We start from the raw sequence: 21,770 nt of genomic DNA, 5'->3' as shown, positions 1-21,770 counted from the left end.
CCTGTGTTGTATTTATGCTGGAAGAACAATCCATGATCTACAGTAGCAGCCATTCAAAATGTTCCCACATTCCTTGATGGGTCCCCTGCTGGTCCTTGGTTGGTCCTCTACAATTCATTTTTAAACATCAATCTTTGTACTAAAATATTCTTTCTCTTATGATTTGTGGACTTTAAGATCTACAGAGAAGCGCCATTTCCTGGTCAGACCCTGTAACTCAGTGACAGGGTGGAGTCAGAGTAAAAAATATGCAACAGGAGGTCCCTCAAGGAAGTTGGAGGTGATTTTGCTAGCAGTTGAAGGGATTTGGCTGTACAAGTACTCTGTCTTCTATTTAAATTTCCCTAGAAATTTACTTCTTTCTAGAAGACCTTCTTCCTCTCATCCAAAAGGCTTCCTTAGTTCCAACTGATGATGGGGTTCACCCCAAAGATAAGACACCCAGAAACAAGGCAGACAACATGGTTTATGCTTTTAGGTGTAGTGAGGAGGGCACAGATCTGTAAATGTGAGAGACCAAGCACCCACTACACAGGCGCATGGCTACATCCTACATCAACAAATGCATCGAGGACGTCAGCACCACAAAGAACATCATCCCCCGGGCCAACCAACAACCCTGGATGATTGGGGTGGTTTGAAAATTGCTAAAAGCACGGACTCAGCCTTCAAGTCTGGTGACAGAGATGCACTGAGGACAGCACAATTCAACTTGAACTGCTTGATCAGCTGATCTGATGGAACGGTGAGGGCAAACAGAACCACAGCCAGCATTTTCGGTCCCAAAAAAGCCTCAAGTCACCTTATTTAATGACTACCTGCCTGTTGCACTGAATCCCATCATGATGAAGTGCTTCGAAAGGCTGGTAAAAGAACACATCATCTCCAGTCTCCCCCCAACTTTCCACCCGTTCTAGTTTGCCTACCGATGAAACTTCTCCACTGAAGACGTCATCTCCTCTGCTCTTCACCTGAGCCGAGCACAGTTGGAGGAAAAGAAGACCAACGTGGGGATGCTGTTCCTGGATTTCAGTTCAGCTTTCAACACCATCACCCAACAGCATCTGAGGAAAACTGGAAAATTTGGGCTTTAAGACACCCTTTGCAATTCCTCACCAACAGACCTCAGTCAGACTGGGTTGGACAGAACACCTCTGATGTCATCACCCTAAGCACAGGCTCCTCTCAGGGCTGCATCCTGAGTACCCTGCTGTTCATTCTGATGACTACATCCCCAGGTTCACCATCAATCACATTGTGAAGTTTGCAGACAACATCACGGTGGTGGGCCTCATCAGAGACGACAACGACCTGGACTACAGAGAGGAGGTGAAGCAGCTGGTGGGCTGCTGCAAAGATAATAGCCTGATCCTGAATGTGGAGAAGCCGAAAAAGGTCATCTTGGACTTCAGGAGGAACCGGCCTAACCATGCACCAATGCTCAGCAACAGCTCAGCTGTAGAGGTGGTCAGCAGCACCAAATTCCTTGGGGTGCACATCACAGACACCCTCTCCTGGAATGTAAACACCACCACACTGGTCAAAAGGGCACAGAAGCACTTGTAAATCCTGCGGAGGGTGAGGAGAGCCCACCTGCCACCACCCATCCTCACCACCTTCTACAGAAGCACCATAGAGAGTGTTCTGACCAGCTGTCTCACTGTGTGGTGTGGAGGCTGCAGCGTCACAGACTGGAACAAGGTGAGAAGAGTCGTGATTATAGAAGAGAAGATTACTGGTGATCCACTCCCATCCTTAAAAGACATTTCATCCCAGCACTGCGTGTCCTGAATCGGTAACATTATCAGCAATCCCTCACAACCCCAGCATGAACTATTCTCCCTTCTGCCTTCTGGGAAGAGGCTTCGCAGCATTCAACGCAGGTTCTGCAACAGTTTTTTCCCCACTGCCATAAGACAGTTTGAACTGTTCAAAAATCTAATCAAGTCAAATTATCAAAATAGAACTCAACTCAGTGTTTCTACTGAATTTTGCACTATGTACATTTCTTTATTTTTGCACTGCTCTGAACCTTCCACATCAATGCATTTTGCACCATGTCTCTCCTACACTGTTTACATTTTGATCCCTATGTAATTTCTAAATGGAAATGTTAATTTCACTGCTAAGCTGCTGCTCATTCACTGTTGAAAAGCTATATGTATCAAAATTTCATCTTGTATACTCTCTGTGACAATGACAATAAAGTTTGTCTAAGTCTAAGTCATAAATGGGAATACATCAATTTTCAAATAACTGCTTTGCCTCAACTTCTTATTTTTAATGATTTATCTTGTTATTGTGTAAGCAGTAATTAAAAAGTATAGTAGTTATATTATAGATAGTTAAACCAACAAAGAAGCTGCCAATAAGACATACACACAGTCAGTCTAAATTTGGTAACCTACACAAAATTTCTGATCAGGAAACATATCTAAACAATTTAAACACCAAAATGGAAGATTAATATTTAGTACAAAAACGTAAATCGCAGTTAACAAATGGTATTATTGTTATAATCTTTATTAACTTATAATAATGAAAAACTAAAGGCAATTTGAACTCCAGTTGTTACAGCTGGGGTATATGACTGAGAGCCAGAGCCCAGTGAAGAGCAATTAATTGACAGTGACTGTTTCATGTCTATAGGACAGCAATAGAGCTGTGACTCTCCTGCAGCAAGAGTGCTGTTCAGAAAGCACAAAAGCAGCTTGGTCTGAAAAGGCCACCTCAAAGCATGAATACTAATGGAATTGATTTATACCTCCATTTCCTGCTGGGAGACTTGAGGAGGCGGCGCTCTCGTGTGTGTTCAACAGCCTGAAGTGGTGAAAAGGCAGCAGCGCAGTCAAACCATCAAATATATTGCAGTCCTACTGCAAAAAGAGCAGCAAGGTCTAGAGACATTAACAGTGTTCCATGGAGGTGCATTAGAGAGCAATCAAATGGTAAAAAAGTAGCTACAGAAAGTGTAGGTGCTGTCAGTTAGTAACAAGATGTGAAATGTATAAGTGAAGGCTGGTTGGAAAGCTACATCACAGCGTTCAGGAGGCAATAACATTTCTGAAATCAGTAATAACTCTCATAAAAATCAATATCAAGCTAGTGCTATTGAGACATCCCCTAACATGATTTTTGTGCCCTTTCATTGCTACCGAACCAGAACCTGTTGCAGTTTTAGAAGATCTACCCTCTTCCCAAATATCTGGATTATGGGGTATTTGACACTTTAAATCTAATGCAAGATACCAGCTAGCGATGCCACTTAAGGGATTATTTACCTTTTGGGAAATCAAAGGCAGGCCTTGTACCCCCTCTTCATCAACCAATGCCTGCCTTTATTTACACAGTCCTGAAGCCTGAACAAAGTCATTCATATTCCAGGTAGATCTAAGTTTTAAGATTAATAATAATACTTATAATAATCATAAATTTTATTTAAAGCACCTTCCAGGACACCTAAGGACACTGTACAACAAACAACCAAAATGCACAATAGTATTTTAAATTCCTTTTATAATAATGATACTTTTTTTATTTAACAAACATATTCCTTATTTATATTGAGTGACTAATCCTGAGTCCTGAATTAAAGTATAAAGGGAGGGAAATTAAGACAGCTGCCTAGTTTATAAGACTCGGATCTCATTACCCAAGATAAACCATCAAAATGTCTGGACAACCAAACCACAATGCAAGCTTCCTAAACAAGCAACTATCTATTATTTCATTAGAACTTCAAAAAACAGTTCCATTTTAATATTTAAGGCTAAAGAAACATTTTAGAAAACAAGCCCTACCTTCAATCCATTGACCAATTGTGAGTGTTGAACATATTACATCAATACACTCTCCTTGATTTATAAAGCTGAGACTGGCTCCTGAACCCAAGTTAAAAGTTTAGGAGTTATTCATTTAAAAAATATGAAAATAATATTTGTTGTGCCGCCACTAATAATACAGTAACAATTTTTCCATGTGATGAAAATATTTAGTGTAAAATGAGCAGACCATAGACTTTTCTCATCTGTGGCAGCAGAGTATAGTCTGTCTGTCTGAGGTGTCAAGTAACGAAGTACAAATACTTCGTTACTGTACTTAAAGCTACAGTGTGTAATAATTACAGGGATATACAGTCAGAAATGTAATATATTATACATAACTATGTTATTTATCATCATCTACGAGCTCAGCCTCTTAACCTTAATATTTGCGTTGCCTTAGAATTCGTTATTTATAATTACATAGTGTTAAAGAAAAATGATTATTTTTTAGACTTTATTACAGTTAATCTTATGGCATGTGTAAACACTCTCACTTGAACATATTTCTTAATTTTGAACAAGGCTGTGTTAATGATTTAAAACTACTAATGGGTAAGTATTCAAAGCACAGGAGGCCCCCCGCATTCCACAAGCTGTCTGTGAGAGCTTATCTTGTGTTTTATGACTTTAGGAATTCTAGAGGCCAGGACAAGCTTTCCGCCTTTTCTTGTTAAAACAAAGAAGCAAATGACCCCAGATGTTTGCAGTAAATAAGGGGAAGCCCTAGCAGTGTCAGAGATGGCGTTTGGTTGGAGGACCGAGGGCCAGCCCTTTTTGAATGGATTAGATACAAGAGGATAAAGCTTTCTAAATAGAAGAAAAAGATCAGATTTGCCCTTGCAACTCTCCAAAGATGTCTCTGTACTCTTTGCTTTCTTTCCTCCTATGTCAGGTAATGGAATGTATGTCTCTGTTGTTCTGCAGTTTCTGGTGTAGGTTTGTGCATTGTCTTATTTCTAAAGTGTATGCATTGTCTTATATTGGATTAAACTCTGTAATTCTGTGACGTCAACACGCAATGTTGGTTTTATTACCAAACGCAGCTCGCCGAGTGGACCTGGGGAAGGGAAGAATCAGAAGCCAATCTTTTTCCAAAGTTAACTATGTTAGAATATTTTCTTCCTTTACAATAGGAGCGGGTCTCGCAGCCATGGAGGCAGACATCTTTGCGCTACGGCAGCGCAGAGCCAACAAACTAGCGATTTTATGGATGCATTTGCTAAATTTGGAACTTGTGGCTATGCTCATACCCCAGACTCATTTAAACCACATGAGCTTGTATGGCAAAGGTGCTAAAAGCATACCTTTGATGTCGGCATTTTAACTGTGACACAATCATAAATCAGGTTGTGCTTCCATCATGATCTCAACAACACAGTGCATTCTGTTTACAGCCCTTATCATTTTTATTGATGATAAAATCCCAGTTATAAAAAAAAATGTCATTTGGAGATGAAAAACATAATTGATTGACAGAGACATTATTCTGTAAGGTTGAATCTTTTTCCAAAAAGCAGTGTGAAGGCTGGCCTCTACCAATGACTCCAAATTTCCGCAGTGTTGGAATAAGTCATGGCCCGGATCTATTACAGTTTAAATTCAGAAACACAAGACTATGACAAATTATATGAAATCACTTTATTCTCAGTGTGCTGTGATTCAATTTTTGCAGGAAATTACATATTGAAATATTTGTCTAAAACAGCATGCAGTGAGGCTAACACGTGGGGCTTTGAAACACAGAGAGGACACGAAACGTTTATATCCACAACCTTGCCTACATCGCACACCAAAAGCATGCATACACTTTTGCCAACACATAGGGGGAATACAGAGAGGAAAGGGAGGGGGAAAGGTGAGGAGACTTTTCGCAGTGCAAATTAATGCACCACATAAAAACATGTCTTTCTACTTTTTCTCAAAATGCCAGCCACCAGAGGACAGAAACAGCGCTGACAAAAGACAAGAAAACAAAAAACAAAAAGTGCACCAGAACTAGCATCTCCTCAGCACAGAGAACAGAGAAAAGACAGATGCTAGAAGAGAGAAAAGTCAGACCGTTACATTCAAGTCACATCAAAGGATTATTCTTCTAGAAGCCATGTTATTTATATTCAGGCAGTTTTTAAAACCTATTAATGAGTGTATGAGTGACATAAAGACATGACGTCCAACCGTTGTGAGTTTTTGACACTTTAACTGCATGGAAAATGTAGAATTGCCCAAAGACTGGGACAGTTTGTTTGGGCAGTATAATAGCAATTTTATGTTTATATGAGATCATAATGATAATGATCTTGAACGAGATGCAGACAATGATTTGATTTCTGAGCGTTAGTTTGAAAAATACTTTTGAAAATAATTATTGTTGCTTGGTATAACTGACAAGGGCGGTTATTTTAACTTTCTAAAATATTCCAAGACCAAAGATGTTCAAACTTAAATATGACCTATTACCTAAGTTGCGAGAAGCAAGAAAGTAAAGTTGTTTATGTTGTATATATATATAGTTATATGTTGTATATTGTTCATTTTAAGGCAGTGATTTTAGTTTTTAGCATAATCTAGGACTGAATGTATTTCAAAATAAAATTTGCTGTGATGCGAATTACCCAACTGGCAGTTCAATTAACTTGCTATCGGTGACACTAGCTATTTAAAAGCAGTAAATTAACCAAAGATCAAAGTTCTCGTTGTTCATGAATGTAGCTTAGGAGTGAACTGACCATTTATGTGGTGTCGCTACTAATTCTTAGCATAGCTAACGTAGCTAGCTGAAATGTTATAAGACAAAAATAAGTAAATAGATAAATAAAAGTAAGTTGACTGTAACTTCATTTGATGCAATGAGATTGCAAATGTTACCCGGGTGAAATAGGTTTTTATAAATATTAGTTAGCTTAACACTGAGTTTGCTACTGTAGCTATGAAATAGGTCAGTAAAAAAAAAAATAGTAGTCCTAAAAACAATAAAAATAAATCTAAGTTTTTCTTTACTTGGATGCAGCTGCTTAGAAATGTTGAACAGAAGCAAAATTAATATTCAATATACACATAGTAGCTGTTGACTCACTAAATTGATAGCTAAGTGAGTTATAATGCGCTTTTATTCATAGTGATGCTAATTCAGTGACGGCTGTGGTTAATTTCTGTTAAAACTGTCAAACAATGAGCTATAATACCTGAGAAGTTACTATAACACAAATGGAAACTTTTCCGCTAAATCTGCGATGAAGATCACTATTCTTTGGTATAATTAAATAACTGTTCTTTTAGCTGATAGCTATGTATAACACAGGGACAACTATCACATGGTGTGTTGCTGACATTATGCTGTAACAGCGGTTTACTAATGCATCAAATTCACAAGACATTGAATAAACATGCTCTATATGTGGCAATAAAGCAATGTTATGTTGTACTGTATACTGTATTCTACGTAATTATGGTGTTTACAAAGCACTGAATTAAAAGTGAATTCACTTATAGGAGGGAGAGGGACACACATATCCCGCAATATTGTGACAAAATGTATGCGTTGTAAATCCTTATTTATGACTACGCCTACTGTGCACAAGTTGATCACAAAACATTTAGTAAAAAAATTCACCACCGTATTAAAATACATGGATGATTACATTGATTGGATTTTGGGCTTTTCTGTACACGGCAGCAAAAATTACCCTTTAATGAGCATTGGCAGTCATTTCACTACTTTTCTTCTAACCAATCTATAATTGTTTACTTATAAAAGCACAGATAGATTAAGAGATTAAGGTCTACATTGTGATGTAATAGTCTGAAAGGCAAAGAAGGCATTCATTGTGGCCAACTGTAATTGTTATCTGTTTTCAGGTAAATGGATGACCAGCATAAAACTGGTGGAATGTTGGAAATATCTGGAATGTTTAACAAGACACTCTGGAATGAACCACAATCAAAAAGAAAGGCCTACAAAAAGAAATCAGATTTTAATCCTTGTGCAGCTTTTTACCAGCTTATCAGCAGAGTCTGTAATGTAGAATTAAATATTTTGCCTACTAAAGTCATTAAACTCTCTAAAAGAGCTTTTTTTAAATGTAATTACAACAAGTGAAGCGCATGAGTTGTGAATGCAAGTTGATGAAACATTTGCGATACTTTTATGATATGAAGCAAATGGTCCTAAATTCCCACTTTATGGTGATTTGATTAGCATGTCTGACCTACAAAAGTTTCACTTTACCACAGTGTGCTGACACATGTTTGTCTTTAACATCGACTAACATTTAGGGGTAACTCTAAAAACACAAAACAATGAAGATTGTCTGTTATTGCTGATTTGGGACTATTCTCCCATTTTTTAAACCAACAGACACAGGACAACTTCATTTTGACCAATATATTGCACTATTGTCACTGTCTGTTCACATATAGTGTGCACACAACTTAGTTGCGTTTGTGAAATTTCTTCTTTTTTTTTTTTACAATAAAAAAACACAAAAAACACGGCGTTAGATATTACACTTAGCTTCAAATTAACCTGCCAGGTTAAACTTGTACACGTCTTGATTTAAAAGATGACTAAATAACACTGGCAAACACAAAACAATTTTTTGTAAGCCACAATCAAATATAATATAACCAGTGAGTTTATTTATTTTTTTTAATTTATGGAATTTTACCCTCCTGCTTTAAGACAAGTTTCACATATGGAGAAAAAAAACTGTTTCTCCATGGAAGAACATTTTTAACAATAAGTCAGTTATCTTCTAAAGTCCAGCGAAGTGGAATGAAATGTTTTAATTAAATAAAAATATTGGAGGACTATTTATTGCCTAAAATACCAACATCTTCTCTTTCATCAGTACAGATGAAACTGAAACCATATATGCACATTACTTTATAGGTATTAGCTGCATGCATTAAAAATAAACAAATCAAAATATGTTTTATTACAAATAAATATCCTTCACTGTTTGTTTTACACGTGTTACAAAGTAGTGCTCATATTACACATTCACTGTGACTCAAGGAGAACATCAGATCAGGGTGAATGGCCACAATGGAGAACCGATTTAAAAATGTATTTATGTACACTGTATCAAATACTAGGAGGAACGTAAAAGGATAAATTAAATTTTAATCAAATTTGATATGATTTGGATTAGTTCCTAAAAGGTAAAAATATGGCTTATACTCTTAGCTATCTTGTTATCTTCGATATTTTAAGTCATATATAGTACTCTTTTATACTTCTGAGACTATTTACAAACAAAAAGGTGATGATGTTTAAACTTATTCTGAGCAAATTATGAAAAGATGTAATCAGATAAGCTTAAAATAAAGAGATCTGTGCAGGTGTTTTTAAGACAGGATAACAGAGTTATGATATCAAATGGATGAATCACGGTCTAAGATTGGCCAGTTTAGCTCAGAAAAAATCATGGCACGCTGCGTAATTCCAGGACACTTAGTATTTGGTTTGATAGGATGGGGCGCGTGTGAAGTAGAGCATGACGGCAGGTTGGAGTGGGACAGGCTTGTACAGCATTAATTAGAAAGAAGTTGTAAGAAGTTAAATGTATTTGCGGACAAAGCCCTGTTACTTTTTATTGAACATATCCATCAGAGGGGCTGGGATGAATTTCATGACGGTATCCACGATGCTTTCCTCCTCTTCCTCGTCACCACAGCCGACGGGGACGGCCTTTTTGGGGCGTGTAAGGCTGCCCTCTGAGGCTTGCTCCATAGCAGCTGCTGCCTCGGCTTCCTTCTCCTCCTTCTTCTTGATGCCGTACTGCAGGAACAAGAGTAGAGAGAAAAGGAGGCCAGATTTAAATAATGTGTTTTCATTTGGATTTAGAGAATTGATTTTTAATAAAAAAAAAGAAAAGAAAAAATATAATAAGGCACTGGATGAATGGTCCCTTTGCCATTTTTTTCCTCACATTTCATACCTGTTTGTCAACTTGTTTTCTATTTCTAATTTTTGCCAGTAAAGCTCATTACGACAAATCAGCAATTGTTTTGTTCTAGAAATAACAATGTCACAGAAAGTCTAGAGAGTTGTAAAATAAAAGTATTAATTTGACAGAAAAAGCATATATATTGCATATAAATTTGGATGGGTCCAAAATATATTGTATTTACTCCTACACAAAACAATTCTCCATCGACGGAATAGTACATTGAAGTCATGTGAGACGAAGGTCAGGATTGTCAGATCCTAGTAGGTCTGATACCTCTGAAAAATGGTTTCCTCTTAGTTTTACAGTTCTCTGATTCAAGCAAACCAAAAAAGTGTTTGCGCTGATTTAATGAAGCAAAGGAGCTCAGAAGGCAAACAGAGGTTGCCGTCTCTCTTATGGCCAGGTAAGTTAAATATTAGCTAAATGTGGCCGATGTTAATATAAGCATTAGCAATCCTGGCAACTGGATGCCAATACAGTAAAATTAAAGGTTGGATAAAGAGCTGGCGAGCACAACTTTACCACTTACTGGCAGGGTAGAGTTGAACTTGTGGCCATCTCCTTTAATGAAGAATTGTATATACAGTATTTTGTATATATATTAGGGGTGGAACGGTTCACAAAATCCACGGTTCGGTTCTATTCACGGTTTCTGGTCACGGTTTTCGGTTCGATTTGATACATGTTGATTGTTACACCGAAATTCCATAAAAAATTATGAAATTAATGAAAAAATCCCCCCAAAAATAATGCATTGTAATTATTTTAAATGATCCGCGGAAACCCTGGATCATTTCCGTATGTTTTGCTGCTTTGAATTTAATCATCTGGCGCATGCTCTCTAACCTGACAACAGCCAGATGCATGTCTCGCTCATGCATCTGGCTGTTGTCAGGTTACATGCCCTCTACCATCTCCAAGGGACTCAGAGGGGAGCAGACGAAGCCACAGTGGGGGCTGTAGGCTGTGCTTTGAGCAGCCGGTCTGGAGCGCAGCGGGGGTTGCTGACGGAGTATGAGGGATTTCGGGGTTAGCATGACATGTTGCTGTTAGCATAAACAAAACGTGTTGCACAATGCTTGCACACTGTTGCACTTTTATCCACAACTTTCTTTCCGCTGTCATCGTAGGTCACTCTAAATGCAAAGCGCTCCCATACAGCAGACCTATAAAGTGCTGCTGGCGCGTCTTCCAACTCCTGTTCTTTCCCACTCGCCAGTCCGACACAATTCTCCACAACAACTGATTTTTTTCCCTGCTACACCCGGCTAAGCTGCTTCGCTTCTTCTTCTTCTTGTTTACTACTGGCGGTTGGCTTTGGTCGCAGTACCGCCACCTTCTGCTCTGGAGTGTAATCGCTTCCTCTATGAGAAAAAGGAGCAGCGCATGAACCGAACGAAACACACGCGAACCGAACTGAGACAGTCGAACCGAACGATTCTGACGGTTTTCATAAATCGTCCCATCCCTAATATATATTGTATAGGGAAGTGTTGGCCTAGTGCGTTAAGGCAGTGCGCTTGTGCTCTGAGAAGATTGCAAGTACCCGGTATAATCCCCACAGCCTGCACTCTGGGTTCCTGAGTAAAACCCTTAACCCCTGATCGCTCCCCGGGCGCCGCACAATGTCAGCCCACTGCTCCCCGAGGGGATGGGTTAAATTAAAAAAGAAACAAATTTCCTCATTGTGGGACAATAAAGAGATTTACACATATGCAGAGTGCTATATATTTCAGTGTTTCACTATATTAATAAATATATGTATTTCTGTTTAATTTTGAGAAGAATGTACTGTAATATGTTTTTTTTTTTAGGATAACAATTTAGGATATAGAGAATATAATCACAGATTTAAAAAAAATGGAGACGACAAGAGTAATGGTGGTGTGAGTTCCATATGTCCCATCGAGCAAAAATTGGGAGGACATGATTTACGTCCCAACGACATCTATTTGGTTGAAAAGTGAAAAGGTTTAATTTTCAAATTATTTTTGGATTAAGGTGGTCTATTACTGTTAAGTCTATTATTGGACTAAAAAGGGACAAAATCAGACCGACCAAACACAGCCCAATTTTCAACATTTCTGGACTAAATAAAGCTTAGAAACCATTGTCTATATTACATCTGGTTTTGGGGGGGTACAGGTGCAAAGGGACCATATGTTCACAGGGCTGTCAACTCTCACCCATTGGGAGTGAGACTTACCCATCTCAGTCTTCACACACTCTCACTCCATATTCCCAATTTCCTACACTAAAAAATGACAGACATTAAAACTCTAATCAGTTCCACTTATTTATGTATAGAAATACCACGGCGATCAAAATCCAGTCCGTGTTTTTAATACAGCCTTAGTGCTAACACACAAGGACATGCCAGGTTCATATCCAGTCCATATTCCCACCTATTCACTGTGCCAGATATGAAAAAAGACAGTTGTTATGAGATATATAATTTTAATTTCTATCTTATCTCATCTGGACTAGGATAATTCTCTTTGTAAATTATTGAAAATTTTAAGCATTCTAGTGCTTGAGTAAATATAAAAAAAAAATACAGCAGCTTGCTTAAATTATTGCTGTGTAGTTAGAGTGTAGGATCACATTAAATGGTTTGTTTTCTCTTTACCTGGTGCTTTTTTAGTCCCAGTTTTAGTCCATGTTTTGCTCACAAGTTAAATAATCATTGCTCAGTCTAGTTTAATAATCTCCCATTGGTGTTTAAGATTAATTAAACCAACACAAATATTTTAATTCTTAAAGCTTTCAAGTTTATCTCTCAAAAAGAAAAAGAACCATTGCATTTTATTTTTCAAATGGTCAGCCACCCAAGAAAACACCAACCACATTCAGAGAGGATGTGCAGAAAAACTCGGTTATCCAGGATTCATAGAGAAGGAACCACAGGGATGTTCTTCTTTTATTATCCCTTATCATATTAATTTATCTTTATTTTGGTCCATTGAATATGTTAAAAAACTTTCAATCACACCTTCAAACTGAAACATCCAGAGAAGTGCTGTCTCCTGTCATGGTGATATTTTATAAAATCTACAGCCTCCTAGAAGGTCTGGATTGTTTAGCTGTTTTGTCAATTGTAAGAAAAACTAATAACATAATGATTGAAGCTTTATAATCCTTAGCCTATTACCATATATTCATAGACAGTTTGCATAGGTTTCTATTGCACTGGTTCCTTTATCATTGCAAGTAATCCAGTAATAGTTTATTAGTTCCGCATTGTTTAATTTACTTAAACTGTAGAGAATAATTAATGAACAAAGTTGTGAAATTCTTAGTTTAGAGTATATTCAAGATGCAAGTGTTTTAGTAGAGCCCATTCTGCTTTACTTCAATTCTCTAAACATCACCAGAATGTAGAAAATAATATATATTGTGAGAAAAATGTTCCTCATAACTACAGACCACTTATTGTTTTTCAGTAACATTTACTGTGCTATAAAAGTTCAAAATTTTGCCACTTTGTTTCAGTTAAATCCTCTGAAAACCTACAACCTATAGCTGCACCTATCCTCATCTAACCCTGACAGGGTTTCCTGTGCGAACTTTTTCAAAATCTCAACCCAAGCTTTGGTTAAAAGCTGGCGGCCCTTTGTTCAGGTCTAAGTGGGGTTGGACAAAAAGGGGAAACCTCAACATTTTCTTGGGCCACCTATAGTACAGTCATGGCCAAAAGTTTTGAGAGTGATTCAAATGTTAATATTTACAAAGTCTGCTGCTTCAGGTTTTATAACGGCAATTTGCATATACTGCAGAATGTTATAAAGAGTGATCAGTATAACAGCAATTAATTACAAAGTCAATATTTGCCTATAAAATGAACTTTATCCCCCAAAACACATTTCAGCGTTATTGCAGCCATGCCTTAAAAGGACCAGCTAACATCATTTCAGTGATTGCTCCAATAACACCGGTGTGGGTGATAAGGACAGGGCTGGAGATAAATCTGTCATGATTAAGGAAGAATGACACCACTGGACACTTAAAAAGAGGCTGGTGCTTGGCATCATTGTTTCTCTTCTGTGAACCATGAAGAAACACGTGCAGTCATCATTGCACTGCACAAAAATGGCCTAGAAAGATTGCACCTCAGCCAGCTATCTATCGCATCATCAAGAACTTCAAGAAGAGAGGTTCCATTGTGCCAAAAAGGCTCCAGGGCGCCCAAGAAAGACCAGCAAGCGCCAGGACCGTCTCTTAAAAGTGTTTTCAGCTGCGGGATCGGGCTACCAGCAGTGCAGAGCTTGCTCAGGAATGGCAGCAGGCAGGTGTGAGTGCATCTGCAAGCATTGTGAGGCGGACACTCTTGGAGCAAGGCCTGGTCTCAAGGAGGGCAGCAAAGAAGCCACTTCTCTCCAGGAAAAACATCAGTGACAGACTGATATTCTGCAAAAGGTAGAGGGAGTGGACTGCTGAGGACTGGGGTAAAGTCATTTTCTCTGATGAATCCCTTTTCCGATTGTTTGGGACATCTGGAAAACAGCTTGTTTGGAGAAGACGAGGTGAGGGCTACCACGAGTCTTGTCTCATAACAACTGTAAAGCATCCTGAAACCATTCATGTGTGGGGTTGCTTCTCACAGTCTTACCTAAAAACACAGCCATGAATAAAGAATGGTACCACAATGTCTCCAAGAGTACTGTAACTTCTCCCAACCATCCAAGAGCTGTTTGGTGATAAACAATGCCTTTTCCAGCATGATGGAGCACCTTGCCATAAAGCAATTTCAATCATATTGAAAACTTGTGGTCAATCATCAATAGACGGGTGGACAAAAGAAAACCTAGGAATTCTAGCAAAATGCAAGCGTTGATTGTGCAAGAATGGACTGCTATCAGTCAGGATTTGGTCCAGAAAGAGGTCCTGAAGAAGAGGGGTCAACACTGCAAATATTGACTTGCTGCATTAACTCATTCTAACTGTCATTAAAAGCTTTTGTTACTCTTAATATGACTGCAATTGTATTTCTGTATGTAATGACAACATCTGACATGCACACATGAAAACCAGAGGGCAGCAGATCATGTGAAAATATATTTGTGTAATTCTCAATACTTTTGGCCATGACTGTACAATAATAGGCAACTTTTAAACACACAAAAACACATCCTAGAAAGCACCAGATAAGCAACGATAATGACATCATGATCTGACATCTGTCCCTCCTACTTCAGCCTGGTGATTTACGATTTAGTAAAATTTTTCATAACTCCCTTACCTCCTAAGCAGAAATAACTGCAATTCAGTTGGCCTGTCTTTGAATCTACATAAGAGTTAGCAGATGACACCACATAGTCTTTCCAGCCCTGTGGTAATAATTCAGGACTCTCTCGGTGATGTGATGTTGTAGGGATACTTGGAACAAATGTATCATTATTTTGTTGCTTGCCTTGCCCACTAATTTTGGCTTCATTGTAACCATTCTTTGATAGCTGCGGTCACAAAAGAATCCTAAAATAAAACTTACTTGAACATGATGATGGGCTACTTTGTTCCAGTGGCCTCCAGAATCACCAGATATGGATCTAATAGAGTACCTTTATGACACAGTGGACTTTAAGTTTTACATCATAGGAGTGCATTTGGCAAGATTGTGTTTTTAAATTTGCAATTTTAGGTATTTTACATAATACCCAGTTGATGACTAAATCTTAGAAATTATATAATTAAACTGGGCATTAGCTTTGAATGTATAGCCAAGTATTTATCCCAAATCATACTCAGCAGTAGCAGTTAAATATGAAGTTAGAAAACGGAAACAGGAAATGACTGACAGCAGCTAAAAACAGAGCAATAAAAGATTATTTCTGGCAAAACACATTGACTAAAGCTTTAAGAACAAAAATCTACAATAACTTGGGAAATCTGATTGTTTATTCATATCTGTGCTGGAGATACTCTCTTGGATTTTCCCTCATGCTGTTTAAACTCAGCCTCCTCCTCGCTCTTGCTCTCAGGCTTATTCCAAAGCAAGGAAAGGCTTGCATCAGTTGAAGTGAAGACCGTCACGCTTAGTAAGCCGCTCTCCACTCGCTAAAATCAAACACTTCCCAAAGATGTGCTGTCAAACTTTACTTTCTCTCCTGTCTTTTTTCCCCCCTGCCACTGTCTTCCCAGCACAGATACCCAACACTTCATACTGTTCCTGTCATTTTTAGCAGTGTCAAGAATCATATTTTACTAGAAGCTTGAACCACCTGTAGAGGGTAATCGAATATTAATCCTGAATGTATTACAGACGAGAAAGTCTTGATATGGAAAATCAGCGGCAAATAAAATAAATAATTTTAACTTTTTTAAAGCACTAACTTTGGTTGTGTACTTTTTAAAAATTATTTATCAGTTACCTTATTTGAAAAGACAATCTTGTGTTATAAGGAACGCATACAGTAATACCTGTTTACATGGACAGTTCTCCATGAGCTCATCTGCTTTTTTTGTTTTATTGGCATCTTTCAGCTACTAACATTTATCCTCAGAATAATTTCCTTTCGTTCAGAGATGTAAATACGAATTTAAAAGCCCAAGTTGCACAATGTTGTGTTTATTTTGGATACGAAACAGTATTCAACGCTAGAATAGAAAATTGATTTCATCTGATTGTTGGTATTTTATATGAGAGATTAGGTCTGAGTATAACTGTGAGTTGACAAGAAAAATATATGTTGTTTATATATATATATATTTTACAAAAAGACATGGAAAATAAGTGGTGAGCCTTATTCTCCCACTGTAGAACAACCTTACAGTGTGTTTGCGTGCAACCCCACATAGGATCCCTCAACACCCCCACCAACCACATCAACCCTGACCTCTGTACGTTTATCTGTGATTGCAACAATACTAAACATGTTCACAAAGAATATTCTACATAAAAAATCAATAAAGCTACGCCCCCCCCCCAAAAAAAAAAAAATGCCAACAGATATAGCTACTGTTATACCGGTAATCCTATACAAGATAACTGTGTAATTGACATTGACATAGACAACAGGTTTAATAGGTTTACAATGAAAAATCACAGTATAATGGATAAAAATTAAATAATGGTGAGTATAGTGTAGAAATACAACGTACAAAATACTGTCTGAATAAAACTGATATTTTTGTGTTGTTTTCAAATATGTAAGGGAGCCTTGGAGTAACTTCAACTAAACGACTCTTGCCTGCCTACCATTTGCCTCTTGTTCCAGCCTATCAGCACAGCCCTCTCCTAAGCCAAGTTAGCATTAAAACCCCAAGTTTTCCCGTTAAACTTCAACTCTCCTACGTCCCTTTACCACCTTCATTCTACTGGCCTCTCTGTGCCTCCCTTCCTTCTCCAGCCTCCATTCCACCACCAATGTTACTATGTTCAGACTCCACGCTATTGAAGAAGCAAAAGCAGTTGGTTTACATGCAAAGTGAATGGTCGACGCACATCAAGGCGCATCAAAAGGTTCTGCAGCGTGTTTTTAGCAGCAGGAGCAGCGCATCTTGATGCATCGAAGCAGCTGAAGCGCCTCATGTGCAATCAGCGGAGCAACAGATACTGGAGTTGGAAAAATGTAACTTTTGCTGCTTGACGCACCACATCAACCAATCAGAGAAGCTGATCTGGGAGCTGGCAGGGAGACAGACACAGCACTGCTGATGCAGATTGATATGAGGAGGCACCAAAATGATAAAACGGAACATATTTTGCCTGCAGATTGCGACATGTTCCATTTGATCATTCTGGTGCCTGCAGGTTGGAGATCACATACATGAAAATCATTTACATCTCCTTCCAGACGAGACTAACATTAACGGGGAAAAAATCCCCAAGAGGCGAACAAGTTTGATGCAGCTGTTGCTGGGGAATTCCACTGACAGCGAACCGCCGGTGTAGGGGGGGTTACGTGCTGGTTCGACAGCAAAATAATATTTGAAGGTAGGATCGCGATCTTAAAGGAATAGTACACCCAAAACATGATTAGCCTTCATTTTCTACTCACCCCCATGCTGAACAACACTCTGGAGTACTTTTTTGATATCTCAAATGCATCTGGAGATCTGGGAGGCTTCTTGCTGTCTGCTGACATTCAAATAATGGAGGTCTATGGTGCCCGAGACAGAAAGGTCCATAAAAGTCCACAAAAAACGTGTCAATATTCCTCCATACTGCTCGTCCAATGTATTCCAAGTGTCCTGAGTGGGTAGCGTCCATAATTTACTCGAAACGAAGTCATTTAGAATGTTTTTAGAGCATAAACGGTAGTGTATAGGAGTTCCTAAAAGCGCGTTCACGAGTCTACGGAAACCGCGGCAGACCAAACCAGAAGAAAGTGCGCATTCAGCTCGGCAAAGAACTCATGCTCTTCCTCAACAATGAAGTCCTCAGACATTTTTCTTTCGTTGTTTCTTTCTTTGCACAGGTAAACAGCACATTTCTTCTTCTACGCTTGCATTATCGGCAGAGCAGACGCTGAATGCGCACTTTCATCTGGTTTGGTCTGCAGCGGTTTCCGTAGACTCGTGAACGCGCTTTTAGGAAATCCTATACACTACTGTTTATGCTCTAAAAACATTCTAAACGACTTCACTTCGAGTAAATTATGGACGCTACCCACTCAGGACACTTGGAATACATTGGACTGTTGGGAGCTGGAGAAGTACCACCTTCCTCCAGCAGAGTCCGCCGTGGATCCTCCTGAGTCGAGCCTCCTGCACAGCTGGAGCTCATCCCATCATTAGAGGATCCACAGTACTTAAGCTGTCTTCAGACCTTGCCTCAACGCCGCAGTGTTGATCCAGTTGGTTAGCACCTAAGCCTCGTATCTCTGAGAACCTTTGTTGACTTCTGAATCCAGACTGGATTCTAACTTTTGTCTCTGTCTTCCAGGAAACCAGTTTTTCTCCTGTGAAGCTCTGGAAGAGCTTAACCTGCCGAGCCTGCCCTCTGAGCCAAACCTGAAGCCTCTCTCTGAACTTCCATACAGCTCTGGACCAAGAGCTGGAAACTCAAAGTCAAGGTCTGCTCACTCTTTAGAAGTAAGACGCTGAAGCAGCTTACGGACTCTGCTGAACAAACCATCTCTGGACCCAACAGTTTCTCTCTCAAGGCTTTAACCAAGAACCCTCAAGGTACAAATCTGAAACTGTCAAGAATCAAACTCCTATGCGCAACGCTAACTGAACTGTCTCTCACGCAGACTCCGGTGAACCAGTTTCCCAGGCCTGAACCAGAACCAGTCATTCTCTTGTGCTTGTGACAATAAACTCTGTTAAACCTTTTACTCCAGTTTCTGTCTCAGTGGTGTTCTGCATTATTGGGTCACACCAGTGAACCCAACATGACATGGACGAGCAGTATGGAGGAATATTGACATGTTTTTTGTGGACTTTTATGGACCTTTCTGCCTTGGGCGCCATAGACCTCCATTATTTGAATGTCAGCAGACAGCAAGAATCCTCCCAGATCTCCAGATGCATTTGAGATATCAAAAAAGTACTCCAGAGTGTTGTTCAGCATGGGGGTGAGTAGAAAATGAAGGCTAATCATGTTTTGGGTGTACTATTCCTTTAATGAATTGACTGCGCAGATTAAGTTTTCAGGTGGACTTTCTCACTTAAAAACATATGAAAACAACTTTTTTCCACTTAAAACAGCAAATATAGAAAAGCCACTCTCTGCCATTGAACGCGGGAGCAGCAGAAGAATCGGACGCATCTGAACACACTTTACTGGACCTGCTTCAGTAGCGTCAAGAAGCTCTTGAGGCAATGCGGCTGCTCAGTGGCACAGTGGGTAGCACTGCTGCCTTGCAGCAAGAAGGTTGTGGGTTGGATTTCTGGCCCGGGGTCTTTCTGCATGGAGTTTGCATGTTCTCCCTGAGCAAGCGTGGGATCTCTGGCTTCCTCCCACAGTCCAAAATCATGACTGTTAAGGTTAATTGGCTTATCTAAATTCTCCTTAGGTGTGAGTATGTGTCTCTCGCCCGCAGACAGCTGGAGATAGGCACCATCACCCTTCGTGAACCCACTTGGGATTAAGCGTGCCAGAAAATGGATGGATGGATGGAAACAGCAGAAGCTTTTTTGCTGCACCAATCACGTTAGGTGTGAATGTAGCATTAGACCCCGGCGTGGAAAAAAAGTCTCTAACATAGATCTACCGGCTCACACAAATCTACAACCTGCTGGTTAATCCCAGAACCAAACTGCAGCAAAGTAACAGGAGTAACTTAGAGGTACGAGACTGATGAACAATGAAGCATCCCAAAAGAAACAACTGCCCTCCTGGCTTGGCCATCCAACTTCAGATCCAGCCAAAATTTTCTGAAATTTCATCAACAAAATGTCACAAATCTGGAAAAGTTAGAGAAATTGTTTCCAGCTTAACAATGAGTGTATTTGGTCATTTCTGTTTATGTCCGTTTCGATATTGAGTAAAGAAAGCCAACAGAAGCTAAAAGGGACTACATATTAGTAGTGTTGCACCGATACCGGTATCGGACGGGGCCCCGATACTGCCCTAAAATGGTGGTATAGGTATCGGCGAGTACCAACAAATAGGGCACAGATACCATTTTGAGAGCCATAAGTTTATTCAACTATTGTCACCCACTCCTGGTAGGCAAGAAAAACTTCTTATTTTTATTATCCAGTAGAACTTTTTATTAAAAAGTTCTACTGGATTCACTGTGTATTAGATTTTTTCCTGCTTCACAAAGGTAGGCAGCAGCTTGACAAAGCCATGATGGCAATTATTTTACATTATTATGGTATCGGTATCGGCCGATACTGCACAGCCAGGTATCGGGTATCGGTATCGGGGCCAAAAAATGCCATCGGCGCAACACTACATACATATTAGCCAACCCTTGCTAGAGTGTTATGAGCAGTTTTTTTTTATAATGTTAAGACAAACTTTATCTCAATAAAGGTTTGACGAGTAATATGACATTAACATGTATGAGTTTCCAAAGACAGCAATTACACTTTATTGCTCAAATATGAACAAAGGGCATTTAAAATGAATTCCCTGATTCCCTTCTTTGTCTTCATAATAAAACAAACCTAGCTAAAGAAGGTAAAAGGTCCCTGCCCTAACACACAGTTTGACAATATTCCACTTGCTTTGATTTGACCTAATTCCAAACATGATTTCTTTAATATAAACTTTGGTTCTCAAACATTGTGACATCATTTAATCCTTTTATTAAAAAAAGTTAATCGTTTGTAAATACAATCTTTTCAGCACAGTGTCTATATTTACAACCTAAACTGTACAGAGTCACAGCCAAAAATTACCTACAGATCGTTTCAATTTATTTACAGCAGGCTAAAAGACAAATGCATTGCACTAAAAGAAAAAAAGAAAAATTTAGTGGATTAAAAATGAAATACATAAAAGATAATTTAGTGTTTCTGTTTTACTATTTCTCTGTTGTATTCTTTTATTTTAGCTGTAATTTCAACCATATTATTTGGCATTAGGGATAATATCTGAATTTAATTTCATACCTTGTCCCTGATGCCCTGTCGAATGTTTTCTCTTTCTGCTTCCATTTTTGCATATTTTGCCTTTCTTTCCTCTTCTTGTTGCCTCAATGCTTCTTGTCTTTCTTCCTCTTTTTTCTGGGCATCAGGGTCGGCCTCCGCCTCTCCACCAAGCATTTTGCCCATGTCTTTAGTGGCCCCTGGTAATGAAGATAACAAAAAAGAGAATTATTTTTCAATAACAATAATAAAGAAAATTGACGGTGGAAATTTTAAATAAGTGCACAAAATTGCTTTTACTTAATATGTTGCTTCATTTGCTGGATCAGTAGTGCATTTCAGAGTTGGATTTATGAATAGAAATTGTTTTGAATTTCAAATTTCAGAACCATAAAAGAACAGCACTGTCTGCTTGAAAGAACCAAAGATGAAAGGCAGCCACAATAGAAAAAAAAGCTCCAGGATCATGACCCAGAGATAACAGATGCTATACTTTATTATGAACAATTGT

At 38.8% G+C, this 21,770-nt stretch overlaps 1 protein-coding gene across 1 annotated transcript; it reads right to left on the bottom strand.

The window, feature by feature from the left end:
• Positions 1-8,190: 8,190 nt before the first annotated feature.
• LOC119779243 (complexin-2-like) lies at positions 8,191-21,478 on the bottom strand (the record flags this gene model as incomplete). Its single annotated transcript, XM_038278828.1, has 2 exons — positions 8,191-9,603; positions 21,284-21,478. Coding segments are annotated over 2 exons (390 nt in total), but the record flags the coding sequence as incomplete, so codon positions are not given.
• Between the last annotated feature and the right edge of the window lie 292 nt (positions 21,479-21,770).

The sequence above is a fragment of the Cyprinodon tularosa genome, unplaced genomic scaffold (genome assembly GCF_016077235.1).
Source record: "Cyprinodon tularosa strain WSP-4 unplaced genomic scaffold, ASM1607723v1 ctg1440, whole genome shotgun sequence".
NCBI lineage: Eukaryota > Metazoa > Chordata > Actinopteri > Cyprinodontiformes > Cyprinodontidae > Cyprinodon > Cyprinodon tularosa.
The sequence above is the reverse complement of the archived record's forward strand: the minus strand, read 5'-3'. Positions and strand labels throughout refer to the sequence as shown.